The 21775-nt window shown below is 46.9% G+C and overlaps 1 protein-coding gene across 4 annotated transcripts in view; it reads right to left on the bottom strand.

Moving 5' to 3' along the window:
• Positions 1-21775, bottom strand: part of M6PR (mannose-6-phosphate receptor, cation dependent) — a 79621-nt gene that overhangs the window by 27237 nt on the left and 30609 nt on the right. The window contains exons 7-8 of one of the 4 annotated variants that reach the window (XM_081317597.1): positions 11485-11652; positions 8820-10515 (exon numbers count right to left, since the gene is read on the bottom strand). In XM_081317597.1, coding sequence (XP_081173723.1) covers positions 11530-11652 — 123 coding nt within the window. In that variant the 3' untranslated portion in view covers positions 8820-10515; positions 11485-11529. Of the gene's footprint in view, positions 1-8819; positions 11653-21775 lie in introns of those variants that run through there. The other 3 variants (XM_081317598.1, XM_081317596.1, XR_014025106.1) reach the window with 3 other exon arrangements.

Below are 21775 nucleotides of genomic sequence, written 5' to 3' on the forward strand. Positions count from 1 at the left end.
TCAGAAGAAGTGCCTATCATCTGGAAAATGGTACTGATCCTGGCGCGTCTGCTGAGCCCAGAAGAAACCCCGATCATCTGGATTCTAATACATTACCAGTCATTAAGTAGCATCAGAAACCTGAGGGCATTCATTTATCTGCAACATTACACCCCAACGCCGCGTATCCAATGAACAGCTCTCAAACCCAACTGCTCCAGGTTGAAAGTAACTACGGGAACCGAAATAGCAAAACGTGGAATCCTGAGCAGATCGAGCACCAGAGATTCCTGCAGCGAATTCAATGAAAATAAAGTTCATAGTTAATATAAGACTCATATCTCCTGCAACCCCACCCCTTTCTGGAGACGAAAGCCTAAGATTTTCCAAAAGAGCCAAGTGTCAATGCTGCTAACATCGAATGTTTTTGCTATGACAACATAGGGAGTTAATTAGACATAAAAAATCTGGGGCTTTTGAAATAAGAGATTATAAGAAATGGGTTGGAAACGAGGAAAAGCTTGCATTTCAAACTAATTGGAGAATGTGATTTTTGACTGCTAATTAGGGGAAGGAATTGTGCTTTGATTTCTGCTTCAAGCATGTATGTGCTAAAGCTATTAAAGATTCGTTAAGGTAAACAATGCCTTGAAGTTCTTTGAAGAGTTTCATTTGTCGGAAACATGACATTAAGCTGACATTAAGGGCTCCCCTGGGTGGGGGTGCTTTAGAACCGGTTCAGCAGCAAATAGTCTTTTTAAATTCTCAAAAGCGACTTGACAGCTCATAGTCCGTGCTAGTGGTTGGCCCGGTCATGGTTTCCCTCCTCCTTTGCCTGTTTTGAGTAGTTGTAAGGGGTAAGGCAATCTCAGCAAAGGAGGGGATGAATTGACGGTAGAAGTTGGCAAAACCTAGGAAGCTCTGGAGTTGTTTGTGAGTCTTTGGGGGCTGCCATTCAATTATAGTTTTCACTTTGGGTGGGTCCATTTCAATCCCCTCATTGGAAATTCTGTAGCCAAGATAATCTAATTGGGTTTGACATTTTGATAATTTGATATAAAGCTTGGCATTCAATAGTTTCTTTAACACTTCTCTCACCAGCTCTATATGATCATTCATATTCATGCTGTATATCAGGATATCATCAAGATACACTAGAACCCATTTATACAAATGATCATGTAGGACCTCATTAATCAACTGCATGAATATGCAGCCCAAATGGCATAACTTTGAACTGGTAGCTTCCCTAAGGGCAGTTGAAGGCATTTTCCACTCATCCCCCTCCTTTATTCTCACCCAGTAATGTGCTTCTCTCAGGTGTAATTTAGTGAAGACACTCCCCTTACCCAGGTGGGTTAGTAAGTCTTTCAGGAGGGGGAGGGGGTATTTATTTTCCACACACTGCGTTCAAACCTTTATAATCAACACATAAACAAAGAGACCCATCTTTCCTTTAAACAACACGGGCTCCCACAGCAGACTTGGCCCGTTCAATGAATCTCCTCTCTAGGTTTGTATCCACATATCGCTGCATCTCCTCCATTTCAAGGGGGGACATAGCGTACATTCTTGGTCGTGGAAGTTTCTCCCTCCAGATAAATGGCTTCCATTTGTCCAATCAGGCTAGTCCTAGGATCACAGTCCCAGTCAGTGCTCCCAGTGCTCGCTTATTTCTAAGCATAGGAGCTCTGTTAACTACGTGACTAAAGTCCCTCCCATCAGGGAGCCATCAGCTTGCTCAAACCTCACAGGTTTGGAGAGCAGTTTTGCTTGGATGCCCAATTTCATGGCAAATGGCAAGGTAATGATGCATTGGGAGCATCCAGAATCAACTAGCACTTTTAAATCTACCTGTGTACCTGACTTAGGGATTATGAGCTTGGCAGGTAGTGAGAAAGGTGGGACGTGTCGGCTCACCATTGGGTCATTCTCTCTGTCGTTGCTGTCAAAAGAGGGTAGAGTGTGGGCTGATCCAGCCTGAATCCCTGCATCCTCCTGTGTGGAGGATGTGGACAACAGGTTCCTGTGTGATCTGGTTGGATTTCACTCTCGTTGGCTGCTGGGCAGGTTTCTTTCTTACTGCTGGCCCTGGTCTATTCAGCAATTGGGGGTAGGGTACTGGGTAATTTGCTGCTCAATGCCCCTGCTGTCCACATCGGAAGCACTTGATTGGTGGACCTGCAAGTGGCCTGGGTCTTTCACCAGCTGCAGAACTTGGAGATCCTCAGGGTGGTGGTGGCTGTCTCGGTTGCTCTGGACTCGGCTTGGCTTCAGGTGGGGGAGGTTACTTATAGCGGGCAAGGTGAACATCTAGTTTTACCGCCGCCTGGTACCATGGTTGCAGCTGATCAGGTACCGCTCAATAGATGCAGGCCTGAGAGAGGTGGTCATCCTACCCTTCCCTGAAGTGATGGACTGCTCAGACCACCTATCTGACTGGCTATCTTGCGAAACTCTCATACATACTCCAGGGCAGGCCGGCCGGTTTGTTTTATCTTATGGATTTGTTCTTCTGCTTTGAGGGCAATGGATGGGTCCTCAAATCTTTCCATCCTAGGAGGAAGAGGTGGGGGTCCTCCAATTTAGGGGCTTGCTCATTGTATAAATTATTCAGCCATTCAGATCCCTCTCCCTCTAAACTGGATGCAATCACATTGACTTTAGCAGCTGGGTCTGGTTAGAGGTAGGCACAGTGGTTCAAATGACAGCACACTTGGTTGAGAAAAAAAAATCATCTTCTCTGGGTCCCCATCAACAGTTCCTCTGAAAGGTGGATCAATCACTGGTTGCTGCTGCATGCCCAGGGGTTGCACATTCAGGGGCTGTGGCCATGCCCCCTGCTGTGGTTGCAATATCTGCAGTTGCAATTTCCTGGGTTGCCAGGGGTCTCCTAAAGACAGCTGCCTGGGTGGGGGCTGTTGATGAACTTCCTGCTGTTGGTTAGCATAGAGCTGTGGTGCCCTCTGCTGCTGTAGGCCCCTCAATGGTTGCTGGATGGGTGGGGGTTGCTGCTGGATCTCCCTCATTTGCAGGCTCCTCAGCGGTTGCTGTACGTTTGGAGGCAGTGACCAATCTCCTTGCTGTGGTTGCCCTCCCACCAGCTGCTGATATCCTGGCTTCTGCACCATCCCAAGCTGTTGCAAGGCCTCTTATTAGCTGTGGCAAGCTCAAAGGTTGCTGACTGGTTGCCACCTGCACGGGCTGCCAAGCTCTCCATTGCTGCAGAGGCCTCAGACTGGGGCTCCCTCTCTCTGTGGGGCTGGAGGCTTTTCTCAGCAGGAGTTGATTTCTTCTTCTCATCTCTAACTTTTCAAATCTTTCCCAGCTGGAAGGCTTGAAAAGGCTTCTTCTCCCCCGGCTTGCTCACTGTCTCTCCCCATGATGAAATCTTCCCTGAATCTTTGCCAGCTTCCCCCCTGTTTAGGGAAAGCGGCCAGGGTTCAGGTCTCCTAGATAGTTTGAAAAGTTTTTTGATTTCGGCTTAATGTCATGGTTCCAACAGATGCAATTCTTCAAGGAACCTTGAGGCATTGTTTACCTTAAGGAATCTTTAATCAAAAGAGCATAGCTTTGGCACGTACACGGTCAAGCCAATTTCTGGATTCCCCTCCCCTAAGCACACAGTATCAAAGCACAGTTCCTCCCTCTAATTAACTGTCATAAATCACACTCTCCAATTAGTTTGAATCATAAGCTTTCCCTCCTGTTAAACAACCCGCCAAATTCTTATCTTCTCTTATTTAAAAACAGCCTTGAGAGACATTCTTCCTACTCCCCCAGCATCAACTAATTCTAGCTCTAAAATGCACAAGTTTTAAAGAAGCCAAGTTGCCTCTCCACATGCCAAAGGAAGAACATCTGATGTTAGCAGCATTGACATCCAAGCTTTATGTCAAACTGTCAAAATGTGAATTTCACCAGACCCGATTAGATTATCTTCGCTATAGAATTTCCAACGAGGGCATTGAAATGGACCCAGCCAAAGTGAAAGCTATAATTGAATGGCAGCCCCCAAAGACTTGCAAACTGCTCCAGAACTTTCTAGGTTTTGCCAACTTCTATCGTCAATTCATCCCCTCCTCTGCCTAGATTGCCCTACCCCTTACAGAACTACTTAAAACAGTCCAAGGAGGAGGGAAACTGCGACTGGGCCAACCACTAGTGTGGACTATGAGCTGTCAAACAGCTTTTGAGAATTTAAAAAGACTATTTGCTGCTGAACTGGTCCTAAAGCACCCCTGCCCAGGGAAGCCCTTTGTAATTCAAGCTGATGCCAGTGATGTGGCAGTCGGAGCTGTATTACTGCAAAAGAACAAAAGTGGGATCCTGCAGCCCTGTGCCTACACCTCTAAAAAATTTACTGAAAGCAAGAAGAGATGGACAATCTGGGAGGAGGAGGCCTTCACAATTAGGTGGAGGTTATTAAACTGGCGACACTAGAAGGGAGCAAGGTGCCTTTTGAAGTATGGACTGATACATACCAAACCCCCGGGAGCCTTCAACCACCTTGGGAAAACCCCAACCCGGCACCCGTTGACAGTTGACAGCTGTCAAAAGGCTGCCGGAAGAAACAACGCATGCGCACAAACCCGCAGGCAGCCATTGACAGTGACAGCTGTCAAAAGATCTGCCGGAAGAAATCACGCATGCGCCCAGACCAATCCAGCTGACAGCCGCCGGAGCTGTCAGCGTGGTGGTTCCCAAATAGGTCCTCCAACCAGCCGGCCGCTCAGCTGGAGGATTCCCCTAGCAGCCGAGTAACATAGCCCCAGAGCTGTCAGACTGCCGCAAGGCTATTGGCTGCCGCCCTGGCGGCGGGAAAGCACGGTTCACCGATTGGTTGTTATGTTTTGACAGTTCTCTATAAAAGCCAGTTTGTGTTTGCCTGTCAGCTGTCCGGAGCTGAAACCAAATAAACGTCTGAACCTTGCCTACGATCTCCCACTCGTCCTTCGTGAGACATTTCATGGACAGATCACAAAAATCTAGAGGCACTGAAAACTCTACACAAATTGTCCCCAAAGCAAGTGCGGTGGACATAGTACTTTAACCGTTTCAACTTCACTCCAAAGTACATACTGGGAGGAAAAAACTTCCTAGCTGATGTGCTATCCCGATTGCCCCAGTACAAAAGTGAACGTGAAGAGGTTAACAAGCAATTATCACCAATCCACAAACTGCTGCTCAACTCACACTTTGCAGGGGCCCTAATCCTGATGGCCCTGGAGCAAAGAAAATAAAACAAGAACTCCTCACCGATCAGTGGTTCAAAGACGGATGGTTTGGTTTACAAGGAGGGGGAACTGTATTTGTCTGAAGCCCTCCGTCTTAAGGCTCTCAAACACAGCCATGACGTAAAACAGTCTGGACACTTTGGATATCTAAAAACTCTACATCTCATCCGCTGGCAATTTTGATGGCTGAGGCTAAATTGTGATGTGGAAAACTATGTCAGGAGTTGTGCTATATATGCCACCATGAAAAGAATCCCAGGGAAAACCCCTGGGTTACTGCAACCGGTGGCAGACCCTTCTCAACCATGGGAAGAAATAGCTATGGACTTTATAGTAGACCTACCTGAAAGTAGAGGAAATACTGTCATCTGGACTGTAATAGACCTGTTCTCGAAGCAGGCTCATTTCATTGCCTGCAAAGGACTCCCATCAGCCCAACAACTGACTAAATTGTTACTGAAACATATCTACCAGCTGCATGGCGCCCCTAAACAAATAATTTTGGATAGGTGGGTGCAGTTCAGTGGAGTTTGGGAGAAGCTTTCTTAAATTAATTGGATCATCTCAAGGCCTATCATCTGCTACCAATGGGACTGTGGAATCCGCTAACAAGATGGTAGAGTAATATCTCAGATGTTATCATTCATACCAACAAACCCTTTCGCAGAGGTGGCTTACAACAATTCTGTTCACAGCAGAACCACCTACATGCCTTTCAGAGTAGCCACAGGAAACGAGTTCAGCCCAATACCTGAATACCCTCAGGTGCCCTCGGCTTCCCAGACACTTGATCAATGGGTGAGTGGGTGGGAAGAAGTTTGGAAAAACACAACTGCTTTAAAAAAAGACTTCCGAGACCCATAAAAAGCAAGCTGATAAAAAGAGGGCTCCCCAAAGAGAGCTGATAAAAAGAGGGCTCCCTTTTCCAAGTTGGGGAAAAGGTTTATCTGTCGACTAAATATTTACACCTCAAATTATCCAGTAAGAAATTAGGACTGAAATTCTTGGGGCCTTTCCCCATCGTAAGGATCATCAACCTGGTCACAGTAGAATTGAAACTCCCTAGGCTTTGTCTTCCATTGCAGCTTACTGAAACCTTTACGAGGCTCCACTTTTAAGACTTCCCCCTAAAAATTGCCCAGGCTCCTCATAGTGGTGGATCAGGCTCACTATGAAGTGAAATGTATTCTTGACTCTAGAATTTTTAAAGGGAAATTGCAGTACCTGGTACAATGGAAAGGATACTCGTTGTCTGAAGCCACTTGGGTGAAATCTAGTGATGTGAAAGCCGACACCGAGATTATGATGATTAAGCAAAATAACTTTATGGTAGTGTGCTTGCGGTATCTCAAACGGAGGTAGTACTACCAACAATGTCCTATTCTAAAATACTGAGCTGGCTCTTCCTGCTTGTCCCTGACACAACCACCCACACTCCTCCACAGCAGCCGCCAAAGGAGGAGGGAGAAGGCACTGAGGACGCCGCCCCCCCCCCCACATCCCCCATGCGGACCTGCCCGAGCTGAGAGGAGATGCTGCCCTCTCGGAAAACCATCAAAAAATCAATCTAATCAATAAAACCCAAAATTCCCTCCCCTTTTTTTTTTAAAGTCATCAAGTTTTTGACACCTTGCTAAACACTGGTGGTACTCGAATATTGTCATGTCCTAAAAGTGGTACAATCTGTGAAAAGGTTGAAAAGCCCTGTTCTAGATAGACCAACACCTCTATCAGGTTCATATCCCCCACTATCCATTCCATGAGCCTTTGAAAAGTCACCAGAGCCCCTGACAGCCCCTGGGGCATTCGATTAAATTTGTAAAATCCCAGTGGGCAGATGAACATGGTTTTCTCCCTATCCTCCGGATGCATGGGGATCTGATGGTAACCACTCCTTAAATCCAGCACACTAAACCACTTCGCCCCTGACAAACACTTAGAGCATCCTCTGTCCAAGGAGTTGTATACTGATCAGGGATAGTCCTCTGGTTAAGAGTGTGGTAATCTATACACATCCTCAGGGACCCATTCTTCTTCCGGATCACCACTTATAGGGGAAGCATAAGGACTTCGGGATTCCCTAATCACCCCAGTCTTTTTCAGCTCTGCTAGATGCTGCCTAAGATCATCCAGATCTCTTAAGGGGATCTGCCGAGATCTCTCCCTAAAAGGTTTATCCTCCCTCAGTCAGATTTCATGCCGTGGACTCCTAGCACAGCCCACATCAAAATCATCTCTCGAGAATAAACATCTCCACTTCCAAAGCTGTTCTCTCGCTCGTTCCCGCCACTCAGAATGTGTATTTTTGGGACAGAACTGATCTACTGAAACATATCCCTCAGTCTCTCCCTTACCATCCAGACACCCAATCGGAGTAGCTGGGCTCACCTGCCCCAACAACATGTGATCCCACAGCTGTACAGGGAGGCCTGTGATATTCCTAACCCCAACCAAGATTCACCCTTTTGCCTGCTCTAAAACCCGTGTGGAGATTACCTCTGGAATTAACTCCACTCCACCATTCTGTCCCTTAGGGCTGGGTTCAAGAGTGAGATACACGCCAGGCTGCTCCCAATCTAACTTAATGGAAGCCCTCAGACACACCACGTCCCCTGGTTGTATTATCATCTTTTCCCTATCCAATTTCCATAACTGCCCCACCTCCTCTGCAGTGGCCCGATGCACCCGCACCAAATTCTGACATACTGTCTGCAGTGCAGAGTGAACATCCTTCGCTGTCATTCCCCAAGGGAATAACTGGGGTGAGTAACCGCCTAACCAAACTGGTGTTCATCCCAACTATCAATGAACCCTGACTAACTCCTGGGGGCGAGTGCACACAATAGCCAGAGTATCAAAGGTCTCTGTATACCCGGCAATAAAAGGCCCAAATGTCAGCTGTACTGGTAAATATCTATCATAGGGAAATTTTTCAGTCCCAATACCACAGATCTTCAAATCACCCAGTTCTTGTATGGCATTATAAGTCAAATATTTTCATAAAAATCCCTATATAATAACGTGACTTGCACACCTGAATCCAAAAGGGCCTTAGTGTAAATACCTTCCACCTGCACTGACACCATTGGAGAAGGGCCCACCAGCTGCTGAGGAGCCCCAATATTGGGAAACCCAGTGTTTGGTTCAATGACCCACACCTGGTTCTCCAAAGACTGTTGCTAGGGCCCCATGGCTCCAGCTTCTGTCAATTCAAGGGGGCGGAGATTTCTCAGTAAAGGGTATTCCCATCACTCCCATTTTCGATGGGGGTTTCCAAGGGAACCCTCTCTTGTTGGGGCTGACTGATATCACTGGGCACCCAGCTACCTCCCTCACTGGGGCCCTTGACAGTTTCCTGACTGCACTGGGTTCCCTGATCTTCTGTAGCCTGTGGGTAGGGAGGTGCACTTCTCTTTCTTCTGGCCTAGTGGTTTGGTCAAAGGTGTGCTCCATGCAATCAGAAAAATCACCCCTACTCTGACATCTTCTGTCAGTTGCAAACTTTCAACCTGAAAGCAACCCCGGTACACACACACACACACACACACACACACACACACACACACACACATATGCAATTAAACAGAAGAGCAAATAGGGAAATGTACTTAGCTTATTATTTTATTCATATTTTCTAGAGATTATATTTAATGTAGAACATTACTAGAATACATAGAATAGAGCTGGAAAGGACCTTGGAGGTCTTCTAGTCCAGCCCCCCGGCTTGAGCAGGAGAACCTATAGCATTTCAGACAAGTGACTGTCTAGTCTCTTCTTAAAACCTCCAGTGATGAAGTGCCCACGGTTTCTGAAGGCAATCTGTTCCACTGGTTAACTGTTCTCACTGTTAGAAAGTTTTTCCTTAATTCCAGGTTGCTTCTCTCTTTGATCAGTTTCCAACCATTGTTTCTTGTCTTTCCCTCTAGTGCTTTAGAGAATAGTTTGATGCCCAGTTCTTTGTGGCAGCCCCTCAAATACTGTAATGCTACTATCATGTCGCCCGCTTCTTCTTTTCTTTAGACTAGTCAAACCCAAGTCCTGCAGCCGTTCTTCATATATTTTAGTCTCCAGGCCTTCTCTGAACTTTTTCCAAGGTCTCAACATCTTTTTTGTAGTATGGTGACCAAAATATGTTGCAGTATTCCAGGTATGGTCTTACTAGGGTTTTATAAAGCAGTACTAATACTTTGTGTGATCTTGATTGTTTATACAACCCAGGATTCTATTAGCTTTTTTGGCTGCTGCTGCACACTGCTGGCTCATTGTCAAGTGATCGTCCACTAGGACTCCAAGGTCCTTCTCACAGTTGCTGTTTTTGAGCCAGGTCTCGCCCAATCTGTACCTTATCATAATTTATGGTAATATGCTGAATGAGTATAAGGTAGCCTAATATGAATTAAACTTAAGAAAAATTTGGAAAAAGTTTTATTTCCTATTAGAAATGTTAGCATCCTGTAAAATGCAAAGCTCACCTTGCACTAGAAGAGTTTACAATGTCAGCATTGAAAAGTTTTCTTTGCTGAAGTGCAGTTCTATCTGTAAGTTGCTTTTCTATATTCATATCTAGTATAATCCAAATTATTTCAGCTTTCAACAAATGAAAGAATGTATGTGATATTTTTCAGCTTCAGCTTCTAGATTTAGCCCACACCTATCATCAGAGCTGTTCCAGCCCTATTTCCTACCATTGAACCTTGTTCTTTTCATTTGATTTAGGCCTGTAGGATGTATAAATGTTTTCCAAAGAAAAGTTAGCACAAAATTATATTGAGATCATGACTCTGTTTTCAACTAAAATGTATTTAGCTGTAATTCACAAACTATTTGGAAAAATTTAAGCATTCACATATTTTAAAATTTCAAGACTTTTAATTTTAAAGTTGCATTTCTTTAATACAAAATCTTTTAAACTTTACTATGAAAAAATGATATAAGTAATGGCCCATTTTTTCTCTTATAAAAGAGCCTGGCAATGAGGGCTATACTTTGTCTCAAATCTTATCTCAGCTACAGCACCTCTTTGTAAAAGGAATAAGAATAGATATAGCCTATAGATATACCTGTAGATTTACTCCCAGTTAGATCCACCAATTCCACTAGGAAGAGATGAAGTAAAGATATAAATATTTATTTCCCCTCATTTCCCCAAAAGCTAATATTCCCAGCAAATTCAAGTGAATTCAGGAGTCCTAATTGCATTTTAAATGCAATTTTGAGAATTGTCATTAGGAAACAGTACAACATGCACCAAAGAAAAGGAAGCAAATCCCTGAAGCAAACAGGCCTGTCTTGTTCTATCCTTTAAAAAAAAGAAGGCATATATAGGAACAGATCAGGTTTGACACTATACATACTTATAAGCAGAAATAAAAGCATTAACATTCACCAGTTTTAAAAATATTTAGTCCAAACACTAAAATAGTTCGAACAGGACCAGAAAAACATTGTCCACAGAGATTTGGGGGTTTCCTACTCTGTCTTTTTTTGGTTAAAAATCTTTTCCATTGTTGGACTTTATATTTTATATAATTTGCAACTTGCTGGCACTATCCTGTTTGGAATGAAAGATAAAAGACCAGCTTTTAAATAGAATGTGTTTAAAACAGCAGTGTTAATTATTATTAAAGTCTGCTCTTTTAAATCCATTCTAAAATATTGCCATTTAAATTTAGACCATTTAAATATGTTGCTGACAGCATCCTTTTTGGCTAACAATGCCCCCCCCCAGTCAATAGACTATTCTCCTTTGTTAAGAAAATATAGATATTTCTATTTGGTCTACAGTGTCACCAAAATATTTGAAAAAGCAACGACAGGCTTCACTGAGTTATAAAATAAGTGTATAATTGCATAACTGAAAATCAGAATCCAGTGTTTTTCAAGACTAAAGCCTGTAAGAAATATGCAAGTACATTCAGTCATGGTAGCTCAAATCCTACTAATACTACTTCTCAAACCCTTTCCTCTTCCATGGACTATCTTTTCTGTGTATAATCACATCTCTTCCCTTTTGGAAAATGGTTCTGAGCAGTCACTTAGTCTAAAACTCCTTTAGTACAGCTTTATGTTCATAAACCTTGCACATAATTTATTTGTATCACAAATATGAAAAATAGTGTGCATAAGAATGGGGGGGGAGGAGGGAGGGGGAAGGGGGGATTTTTAAAGGAAAATTGTACTTTAAAACTTTTCAATAAAAAAAAAAGAATGGGTATTTAAAGTGAAAGCAAGTGGCTTAAAAGGAGAATTAGCTGAGGGGATAACTGACTGGATGTCATTTGTGTAAGAACTGTACACAAATAAAAGATGCAGATCACATGGGCAACAAGTGGTCATCTTGCTCTTCTGATTCCTCTCCAAGCTGGTCATCACCAACACCACGATATGCAGCTGGTACATTCTGTGGTTTAGAACGGCACATGAAATCACAGCCATCCTGCAAACAGATTAATGAAGTAAGATAAAAAACAGTAATATCAAATCTGCAACTGACAAAAAGTTTTATTTCTCCGATTACTTGGCTCTGGTTTTGTTTTTTAATATGGAGCAAACAAGAGCACAACCTTTAACATGACAAAGCTGCTAAGTTGTACACCAAACTCTCCAAGTGCGAGTTCCGTCAGAGTAAAAGAGTCCAAAAGAGTCAAGATGGACTCCCAAAAGATCCAGGCAATACTGAATTGGGCCCCACCCCGCACCAGCAAAGCTTCCTGGCCTTTGCCAATTTTTACCACCAATTCATCTCATCTTTTGTCCAGATCGCACTCCCCATCGCTAATTTTTTAAAGACAAGCCCAAACCTAGCCAACCCTTAAAATGAACTATGAGGTATCAGGCAGTAAGTATTCAAGGAATTTAAAACACTTATTTGCAGCCAAACCTGTCCAACACCCAGATCCAAACACCCTATTTATCATTCAGGCAGACACTAACGAAGTGGTTGTAGGGGATGTACTCTTGCAACAAAATGAACAAGAGAATCCATAACCCTGTGCCTGCACTTCCAGAAAACTGTCAGAGACTGAATGGAAATGGGCAGCCTGGGAAAAGAAGCCTTACGCCGTGCACTGGGCACTCTTAACATGGAGGCATTTCCTTGAAGGGACTAAACTGCCTTTCGAAGTGTGTGAACCCACCACAAAAACCTAGAGGCATTGAAAACTCAGCAGAGGCTGTTGCCCAAGCAAGTCCGATGGACACAGTACTTCGATTGATTTAACTTTACTTTGCACTACCTCCCGGGAGGCAAGAATTTTCTGGCTGACACCCTGTCATGAATGCCTCAATATAACTGTACCAAATCAGACATCAAAACATTAATCCCATTGCACCAACTGGCCGCTCCAGTCATGATCATAGTGCGAGCATGAGAGAATCCTCAGACAGACAGGAAGACAAGTGATTTCAAAATCACAAAAATGAATGTTCCATATGGGTCGATGTAGCCTGGGTGGGGGCTAAATATACCTGAGAGCAAGAGGCTACTAATTCTGGGTAAAAGCTATGATTCAAAAATTGCTGGGCATTTTGGTTTTGTGAAAAATTAAATTTAATTAAAAGGGAGTTTTGGTGGCTATCCTTTAAAAAAGGACATTGAAAGCTATGTAGCAAGTTGCCAAATTTGTGCCTCTGCCAAGCAGCAACAGGAAAAAACTCCAGGGCTCCAACCGGTGACTGAGCCAACAGCAATTTCCATGGATTTCATAGTGGAATTCCCCAGAAAGCTCAGGAAATATGGTTATATGTGTTATAACCAGTGGTGAGATTCAGCCAGTTCGCACCAGTTCGGCAGAACCAATACCTAATTTTCTGTTGAGTTCCGCAAACTGGTTATGATAAATCTGTTTTCTGGAACATGTTTGGTTTTCATTCAACTTCCTTCCAGGTGGGGGGGGAACCCTCCCCAAAAGTCCAAGAGAGGAACAACAGAAACCAAATGGAGAACCCTTTGATCACATCACTCAGGCGAAAACTAGATGGTGCTTCTCAGAGGTAATTTCAGGAATAGATGCTTCATCTCTCTAGTTTCCCAATTGGTGCATATGGGAAAGGGCCACATGGGTCCGGAAATTTTTCCTGTCTAGTTATACAGAGAACTAATGATAAGCGGGAAAGCTCTTAAAGGGTTCTGTTCTGAGAACCGGTTGTTAAATTATTTGAATCCTACCACTGGTTATAACTGATTTGTTTTCCAAGCAGGTGCACTTTGTCCCATGCCAGAAAATTCCCTCGGCACGTGCACTAGCCAAGCTTTTTGTGCAATGACTGCTGACTATATGGAGCCCCACAATGCATAATCTTCGATAGGGGGGGTGCAATTCACTTCCAAGTTCTAGCAAGCGTTCCTAAACCTTCTGAGGACTGATCAGGGGCTTAGCTCCAGTCACTACTCCCAAACTAATAGGGTATGTGTGAATTAAGAACTCAGTATTGGAATAATACCTCAGGTGCTACATTAATTATCAACAGGACAACTGAACAGACCCATTACCATTTGTGGAGGTAGCATACAATAAGTCAACACACAGCAGTACAGGGTTCACCCCTTTCAAGGTGGCTATGGGATAAGACTTCACACCCATGCCTGAGCTACTTTGAATGATCCCCTGTGCCTTCTTTAAAAGAGTGGGTCTCCCAATTATGGAGTACTTGGCTGGTTGTGAGAAAGACCCTTGCAGATGCTAGGGAAGCATTCAAAAGCAAGAGGACAATAAGTGAAAACCTTTAATGTCAGTGACCACATTTACCTATCCAACCGATACCTGCAATCTCTGCACCCATTGAAGAAGTTAGGACCCAAATATTTAGGTCCCTTCCCCATTATTAATGCAGTAACAGTGGAACTAGATTTTCCCAAATATTTTCAACATATTCACCCAGTGTTCCACTGCAATTTGTTAAAGACCGAGATTACCTCCCCCCTAGACCTGAATTGCCATCACTGCCTGAGCCTTTAATGACAGAAGGGGAACAACACTTTGAAGTTAAGGACATTCTAGATTCAATGAGACATTGGGGAAAGTTTCAATATTTAGTTGCGGGGAAAGATTTTCCCAAATCCCAAAATGAATGGGTTGGTCAATACCACGTTAAAGCTGCTGGGCTCCTTAAACTGTTTCATAATCAATATCCTAATAAGCCTAAGTAAGATGTCAACCCTAAGCCTCTTTTCACCTTCCTTATTGTGTTTTGTTTTGTGGGACTAACATAACTGTTCAGAGGGGCAACATGTCAGGTCCACCATTCATATTCTGGTGTTCTGCCATTGTGCTGAGAAGAAGTGGGGATCACATGCTTGAGATTTTTTGCTTCTGCTATTAACTTGGGAATTAGGGAGGGGACTGTCTTTGGAGACAAGACACTCCTTCCCAGCTGGTTTTTGTCAGGTTCCAAGTCTATGATGCCATGAGTGTGAACTGTTATCTGTCTAGCACTCAGTGTTCTCCAAACATCTTTTCAGCATCACATTGGCTGCTGGTGGACTCGTCAGGGGGAGTTGGGTTTGAGAAACTGAAAGAATTGCTTTATGCTTTGTGCAGGACCTTCAGATTCTGCAAAACTTTATGCATCCAGATTCTCTCTTTAAAAGTTCTTTTGATTCAACTCAATGGATTCAAGAGTCTTACTTTTCTGAGGGCCCAGCCTGGGCAGGTGTAACAAATGCCTGATTATCTTACTAAATATTGGGCATTAGTGATCTAAGTGTTAATGACTTATAGCAGAAACTTTAAAAATTGATTTAAAAAACACTTTATGGATATATTTATTGCCCAAGATTTTTTATTATTATTATTATTATTATTATTATTATTATTATTATTATTATTATTATTATTATTATTATTATTATTATTATTAATTGAATTTTTATACCGCCCTTCTCCCGAAGGACTCAGAGCGGTGAACAGGGCATATAAATAGAAATACAAAAGTTAAAAAAAGGATTAAATAATTGCCCAATTAAAACAATCAGAATATAAAACCAATTAAAACCCTTACGTTCCCCCATCAGGCCAGGCCAGCTTGTTCGAATAAATGGGTCTTTAACCCGCGCCGGAAGGAGCGAAGATCCGGTGCCATCCGGAGCTCAACCAGCAGTTGGTTCCATAAAGCGGGGGCGCCCACAGAGAAGGCCCTCCCCCTGGGGGCCGCCAGCCGGCATTCTCTGACCGGAGGCACCCTGAGGAGGCCCTCTCTGTGGGAACGCACAGGGCGGAGGGGAGTCAACGCCGTCAGCAGGTGGTCCCCGAGGTATTCCGGACCCATGCCATGTAAGGACTTAAAAACCATCACCAAGACCTTGAAGCTCACCCGGAAGACAACTGGTAGCCAATGCAGCTCGCGGAGCAAAGGTGTAACATGGGAGTACCGGGAAACTCCCAAGACAACTCTTGCGGCCGCATTCTGTACCAGTTGGAGCCTCCAAGTGGTCTTCAAGGGAAGCCCCATGTAAAGAGCATTGCAGTAGTCCAGACGAGAGGTCACGAGCACATGAGTGACCGTACACCGGGCATCCCGGTCCAGATAGGGCCGCAACCTGAGCGAAAGCCCCCCTAGTCACGGCTACTATGTGATCTTCTAGAGTAAGCCGTGAATCTAGGAGGACTCCCAAGTTGCGAGCCCTATCCACGGGGGGTAAAAACTCACCCCCCATAGAAAGAGATGGAACATTTTGAATGTCCCGGGATGCCAGAATGTACAGCCACTCAGTCTTGTCAGGGTTGAGCTGAAGTCTGTTCCTCCCCATCCAGACCCGAACCGCCTCCAGGCAACAGGACATCACAGCGAGGGCATCACTGGGGTGGTTTGGGGTCGAAATGAAAAGTTGGGTATCATCGGCGTATTGATGATACCCAACTCCAAAACCACGAATGATCTCACCCAGCGGTTTCATGTAGATGTTAAACAGGAGAGGCGAGAGGACCGACCCCTGAGGAACTCCACAAACGAGAGCCCTTGGGGTCGACCTCTGCCCCCCTGCCAACACCGACTGCGAGCGTCCCAGGAGATAGGAGAACCACTGAAGAACTGTGCCTCCCACTCCCAATCCCCTGAGACGCCGCAGCAGGATACCATGGTCGATGGTATCGAAAGCCGCCGAGAGGTCTAATAGGACTAGGACAGAGGAATGTCCTCTGTCCCGAGTCCTCCAGAGATCATTCACCAGAGCGACCAATGCCGTCTCCGTGCTGTCCCCGGGCCTGAAGCCCGATTGGGACGGGTCTAGATAATCCGCTTCATCCAGAACCAGAGGGAGCTGATGCGCCACCACACTCTCAACAACCTTCGCAAGAAAGCGAAGGTTGGAGACTGGACGAAAGTTGTTTAACACAGCTGGGTCCAAGGCAGGCTTCTTGAGGAGAGGTCTCACCACCACCTCCTTCAAGACGGTGGGGAAATTACCCTCACTCAAAGAAGCAGATATAACTGCCTGGAACCAGCCTCGTGTCCTCTCCCTAGCTGCATAAGCCAGCCAAGAAGGGCACGGGTCCAATAAACATGTGGTGGAGCTCAACCTCCCCATAATCCTGTCCACTTCATCAGGGGTCACAGAATCAAACTCCTCCCAGATAACATTGACAAGACCGCCCGTGTCCTGATCGTCGGACTCTGCCCAGTTGGAGTCCAAACCGGTCCGAATCCGAGCGATTTTATCTGACAGATGTTGACCAAACTCCTCGGCACGACCCTACAAGGGATCCTCCCTCACCTCCTGATTAAGGAGGGAGCGAGTCACCCTAAACAGGGCGGCCGGGCGATTATCTGCGGACGCGATGAGGGCAGAGAAGTAATTACACCTCGCCGCCCTCATCGCTGCGAGATAAGACCTAATATAGGTTCTTAGTCGCAACCGGTCAGATTCGGATCGGCTGGACCTCCAACAGCTCTCTAGGCCCCGTTTCCGACGTTTCATCTCCCGGAGCTCCGCAGAGAACCATGGAGCTCGTTGGGATCTGCACCGGGTCAGGGGCCGCAAGGGTACAACTCGGTCAAGTGCCTCAGTGGCTGCCCTTTCCCAGGCTTCCACTAAGGCATCCGCCGAGTTGTGAGCAACGGAGGCAGGTGGGGACCCCAGCGCTGCCTGGAACCCATCAGGGTCCATTAAGTGCCTGGGGCGGTACCATCTGGTTGGTTCCGCATCCCCACGGCGGGGGGTGGCAAGACGGAAGACCAGCCGCAGGAGGTAATGATCTGTCCATGACAGGGGCATAATAAATGGAGAGCCCCCACCAAGATCATCAAACCACCGTCCAGATAAGAAAACCAGGTCAAGGGTGTGGCCTCCCTCATGAGTTGGTTCAGAAATTACCTGCGTCAGGTCCATGGCCGTCATGGAAGCCATGAACTGCCGAGCTAACTCAGATGACCCTCCCAGGGATGGTAGATTGAAGTCACCCAAAACTATAAGTTTGGGAAACTCAATCACCAACCCAGAGAGGACATTGAGTAGCTCAGGCAGGGCTGCCGCTGTGCGACTAGGCGAAACGTACACCAGCAGCAAGCCCAACTGCGCCCCCGGACCAAACCTCAAAAAGAGAGACTCACACCTGACTATCTGAGGAACGGTGGTCTCCCGTGGACATAAGGTCTCCCTAATAGCTACCGCCACTCCCCCGCCCCTACCTTGAGCCCGAGGCCGGTGTAGCACTCGGAAACCTGGTGGGCAGAGATCAACCAAAGGGACCCCACCCTCTGGACCCAACCAGGTCTCCGTGATGCAAGCCAGGTCCGCATGCTCACCCTCAACCAAATCCTGCACAAGGGGAGCTTTATTAATCACGGACCTGGCATTCAGATACACCAGCCGGAGCTCAGGAGGCTGCGCATCCTCGCTCCCGGAACCTCGGGGAAGAAACAGAGGGTCGGAGCGCCTCACCGCTTGTAAATAGTGGAGACGGCCCTCCCGCTGACGATACGGCCCTCTGTATATGCGCCTGCTGCCATTCCCCAATGTCGTGGGAATCGGTAGTCCCACGACCCGCTCCCGAGCCCCAGATGTAACCACACCCCGCTCTCCCCCTACGCGACCAGACCCCGGCCTGGCCTGAACCACGGTTGTATGACCACCCCCCATAGTCAAAGAGCCACCACCCACTCCCACCCCTCTCCCTAACACCATAAAAATTTCACTAAAAAGTTAATCAGGGGCCTCCTATTAAATTTATATTGAAGGCCCCTGCCCTTGCCCGGCCATCTCTCAGGGTCCCAATAATTGGGCCCTTCATCGAGACTGGGGGTGGCAAAGAAGGTGGGACGCACCCAGGAGGGGGGCACCCCTGAGGGCGAACAAGTCCGTGCTGGAATATCGATACATGAAGTCCGGAAAAGTCCAGGGAAGGCAGTCCCGTAATTAAAAGGTCCAATAGGAGGATCAAAGGGTAGGGAGTGAACATTTGGAACATCAACCAACTTACTGCCACTCGGTTGGGTGCTCCCAGGAGCAGACCACAACCCGTCCTCTCACGACGGGTCGCAAATCTGCTCCCGAGGGTGGTCCAAAATATACACCCTGGGTGGGGCATGTCCCATAGAGCTCCCACCTCTATGAGGCTGCCGATGTAGAGCAAGCCACTCTCCCACTGTGGCTTGTGCCCAGGTCCATCCCAGTCCAAAGGGGAGAAAGGAGGCAGATAGAAAGTTGGTAAGTTGGTAATCCACCCGAACTGCTACGGCCACCGCTGACTGGACAAAGACACCAGCCGCCGCCATGTCGCTGCCGCCATTGCCATAGATGCCGTCGCTGCCGGTGAAACGGGCCAGTGGGCCTGGAAAACACCGTCGCCGCCATCACCGCAAGCGGCCCGGAACGACACGAAAAACACCGCCGCCGTCACCGCGGTCGTCCTCTCCGCAGCCCGAGGACGCCATCGCCGCCTCCGCCGCCGGCAGCGGCCCGAAAATGGCACAGAAGACATCGTTGCCAGCGAGATAACCAGCAGTCATCTTCTCCGCCGCCGAAACGGCCAGAAGACGCCGCAGCCGCCAAAAGCAGCTCGAGGCAGGCCGAACAGTATGAAAATGCCACCACCGCTGCCGCCGCTGCCAAAATGGCCCGCAGGCGACTCCTTCATCATGAGGATATTCCGAGGACGCCGCCGAGAACGGCCAAGAACTGTTGGAAGACGATGTCGCTGTTTCAGCGGCCCACGGCGGCCCAGAGCGGCGGAGAACGCCGTCGTTGCCAGCCACAACGTCCCGGGAACAGCCCAGAGACGCCGGGGCAGCAAAAACAGGCAGGTCGAGAAAGCCGAGCATAGCGGCAGATGAAAGCAGATGGAAGCAGCCAACTCGCAGACGGGAGCGAACAGGAAAGTAAAAACCTCACTGTCTACCTCATTATCTGCCTCGTAGTCTTAACAGTCCAAATCCCCTGCCCAGAGGGCCTAGGAGGACCCCTGAGGGGCTCCTAAGGGACGCCCAACAGCTGGAGCTTACGGAGCTCAGCCCAGCACGTCCGCCATCTTGAATGCTTTTTTTTATGATTAGTCTATTTTCCCCAGTTACCAGTGCCTGAGAGAAACCATAATGTTACACCAAAATGTAGTTTGTTTGATTTTTGTATTTGTTAATATTTGGGTAGGGGCACCAAACACCTCAATAAATTGATGATCTATGATTTCAAAATACTACAAGGATCTAGGTATAATTACTTATTCAATAAGAACAGAACCAGGTTCATTCCAATGTCTAAGTACAGCTTTGAGCATAGGGATCATTTATGCTTAAAAGAGCATAGAAAAGAGCACCAAATATGCTAAGGGGTCTAGAGACTAACCATATGATGAACAATTGAGAAAATTAGACATGTCTAGTCTAGTCTAGTCTCCTCCAGTACTTGAGGAGCTGTCAGAGAAGAGATGATCTTATTTTCCAAAGATCCTGAGGGCAGGATAAGAAGTAATGGATGAAAGCTCATTAGAGATCAAACCTAAAACTAAGGAGAAATTCCCTGACAGAACATTTAATCAGTGGAACTCCAGAAGTTGTAGGTGCATTATCATGTTCAAGAAGAGACTGGACAGCCATTTTTCCAGAATGGTACAGGTAGTCCACAACTTTGTTGTTGTTAGCTGCAAAGTTGTGTCCGACCCATCGCGACCCTATGGATAACGTTCCTCCAGGCCTTCCTGTCCTCTACCATCTTCTAGAGTCCATTTAAGCTCACGCCTACTGCTTCAGTGACTCCATCTAGCCACCTCATTGTCGTCCCCTTCTTCTCTTGCCCTCAATCTTTCCCAGCATTAGGCTCTTCTCCAGTGAGTCCTTCCTTCTCATTAGGTGGCCAAAGTATTTGAGTTTTAGCTTCAGGATCTGGCCTTCTAAAGAGCAGTCAGGGTTGATCTCCTCTAGGACTGATCGGTTTGATGGCCTTGCAGTCCAAGGGACTCGCAGGAGTCTTCTCCAGCACCATAGCTCAAAGGCCTCAATTCTTTGGCGCTCGGCCTTTCTTATGGTCCAACTTTCACTGCCATACATTGCAACTGGGAAGACAATAGCCTTGACTATACGCACTTTTGTTGACAGGGTGATGTCTCTGCTTTTCAGTGTGCTGTCTAGATTTGTCATAGCTTTCCTCCCGAGGAGCAAGCGTCTTTTAATTTCTTGGCTACAGTCCCCATCTGCAGTGATCTTGGAGCCCAGGAAAATAAAATCTGTCACTACCTCCATTTCTTCCCCATCTACTGTATTTTTCGGACCATAAGACGCACTTTCTCCCCCCAAAAGTGGGGAGGAAAACGAGGGTGCGTCTAATGGTCCGAAGGTGTGGTACCCCAGATTCTGCTCCTCCCCCATCGCTCCGCCAATCAGCTGGGAGACTGAGACACTGGATTTTATCCATGGACCAGAGGAGAACACCGCTGATCAGGTGGGAGGTTGGGATTCCGGATCCGACGCCGCCAGCCAGCTGGAAGTCCCGGCGGGTGGCCCCGACACCGCCGAACAACTGGGAGCATTGGCACCCTTCTCTGGGGGCTGCCAGTCATCTGGGAGCCTGGGGCTTGATGGCCACTCCTGCTCAAAAGCACCAGCACTCCCAGGTGACTGGCGGCCACGAGAGAAGGTTGCCGATGCTCCCAGCTGTTCGGTGGCAGTGGGGCCGCCCACCGGGACTTCCAGCTGGCCGGTGGCGTCGGATCCGGACTCCCAGCCTCTCACCTGATTAGCGGTGTTCTCCTCTGGTCTGTGGCTCAAATCCGGAGTCTCAGCAGGCAGGAGCCCAGGATCAGCGTTTCTGAATGGGATTTCTAAGTGCGACTCAGCTGATCCCAGGCTCCTGCCCGGCTCGCTTGCAGAAAAGAGGCTGCTTGCTAAGTGAGCCCAGGATCAACTGAGTCGCGCTGAGAAATCCCACTCAGAAACGCTGATCCCGGGCTGCTGCCCAGCTCATTTAGCAAGCAGCCTCTTTTCTGCAAGCGAGCCAGGCAGGAGCCCAGGCGACACCGGCGCTTGCGGCTTTTCCGCAGCACAGACCCAAGGGTTGCTTCGTTTCCACTCGTCCTCTCACAGGACCCGGGCTGCCAGCACTGGTGAGAAACGCATCACTTCTTTTTCTGCAG

Source organism: Vipera berus (assembly GCF_964194415.1).
Source record: "Vipera berus genome assembly, chromosome: 2".
Lineage (NCBI taxonomy): Eukaryota > Metazoa > Chordata > Lepidosauria > Squamata > Viperidae > Vipera > Vipera berus.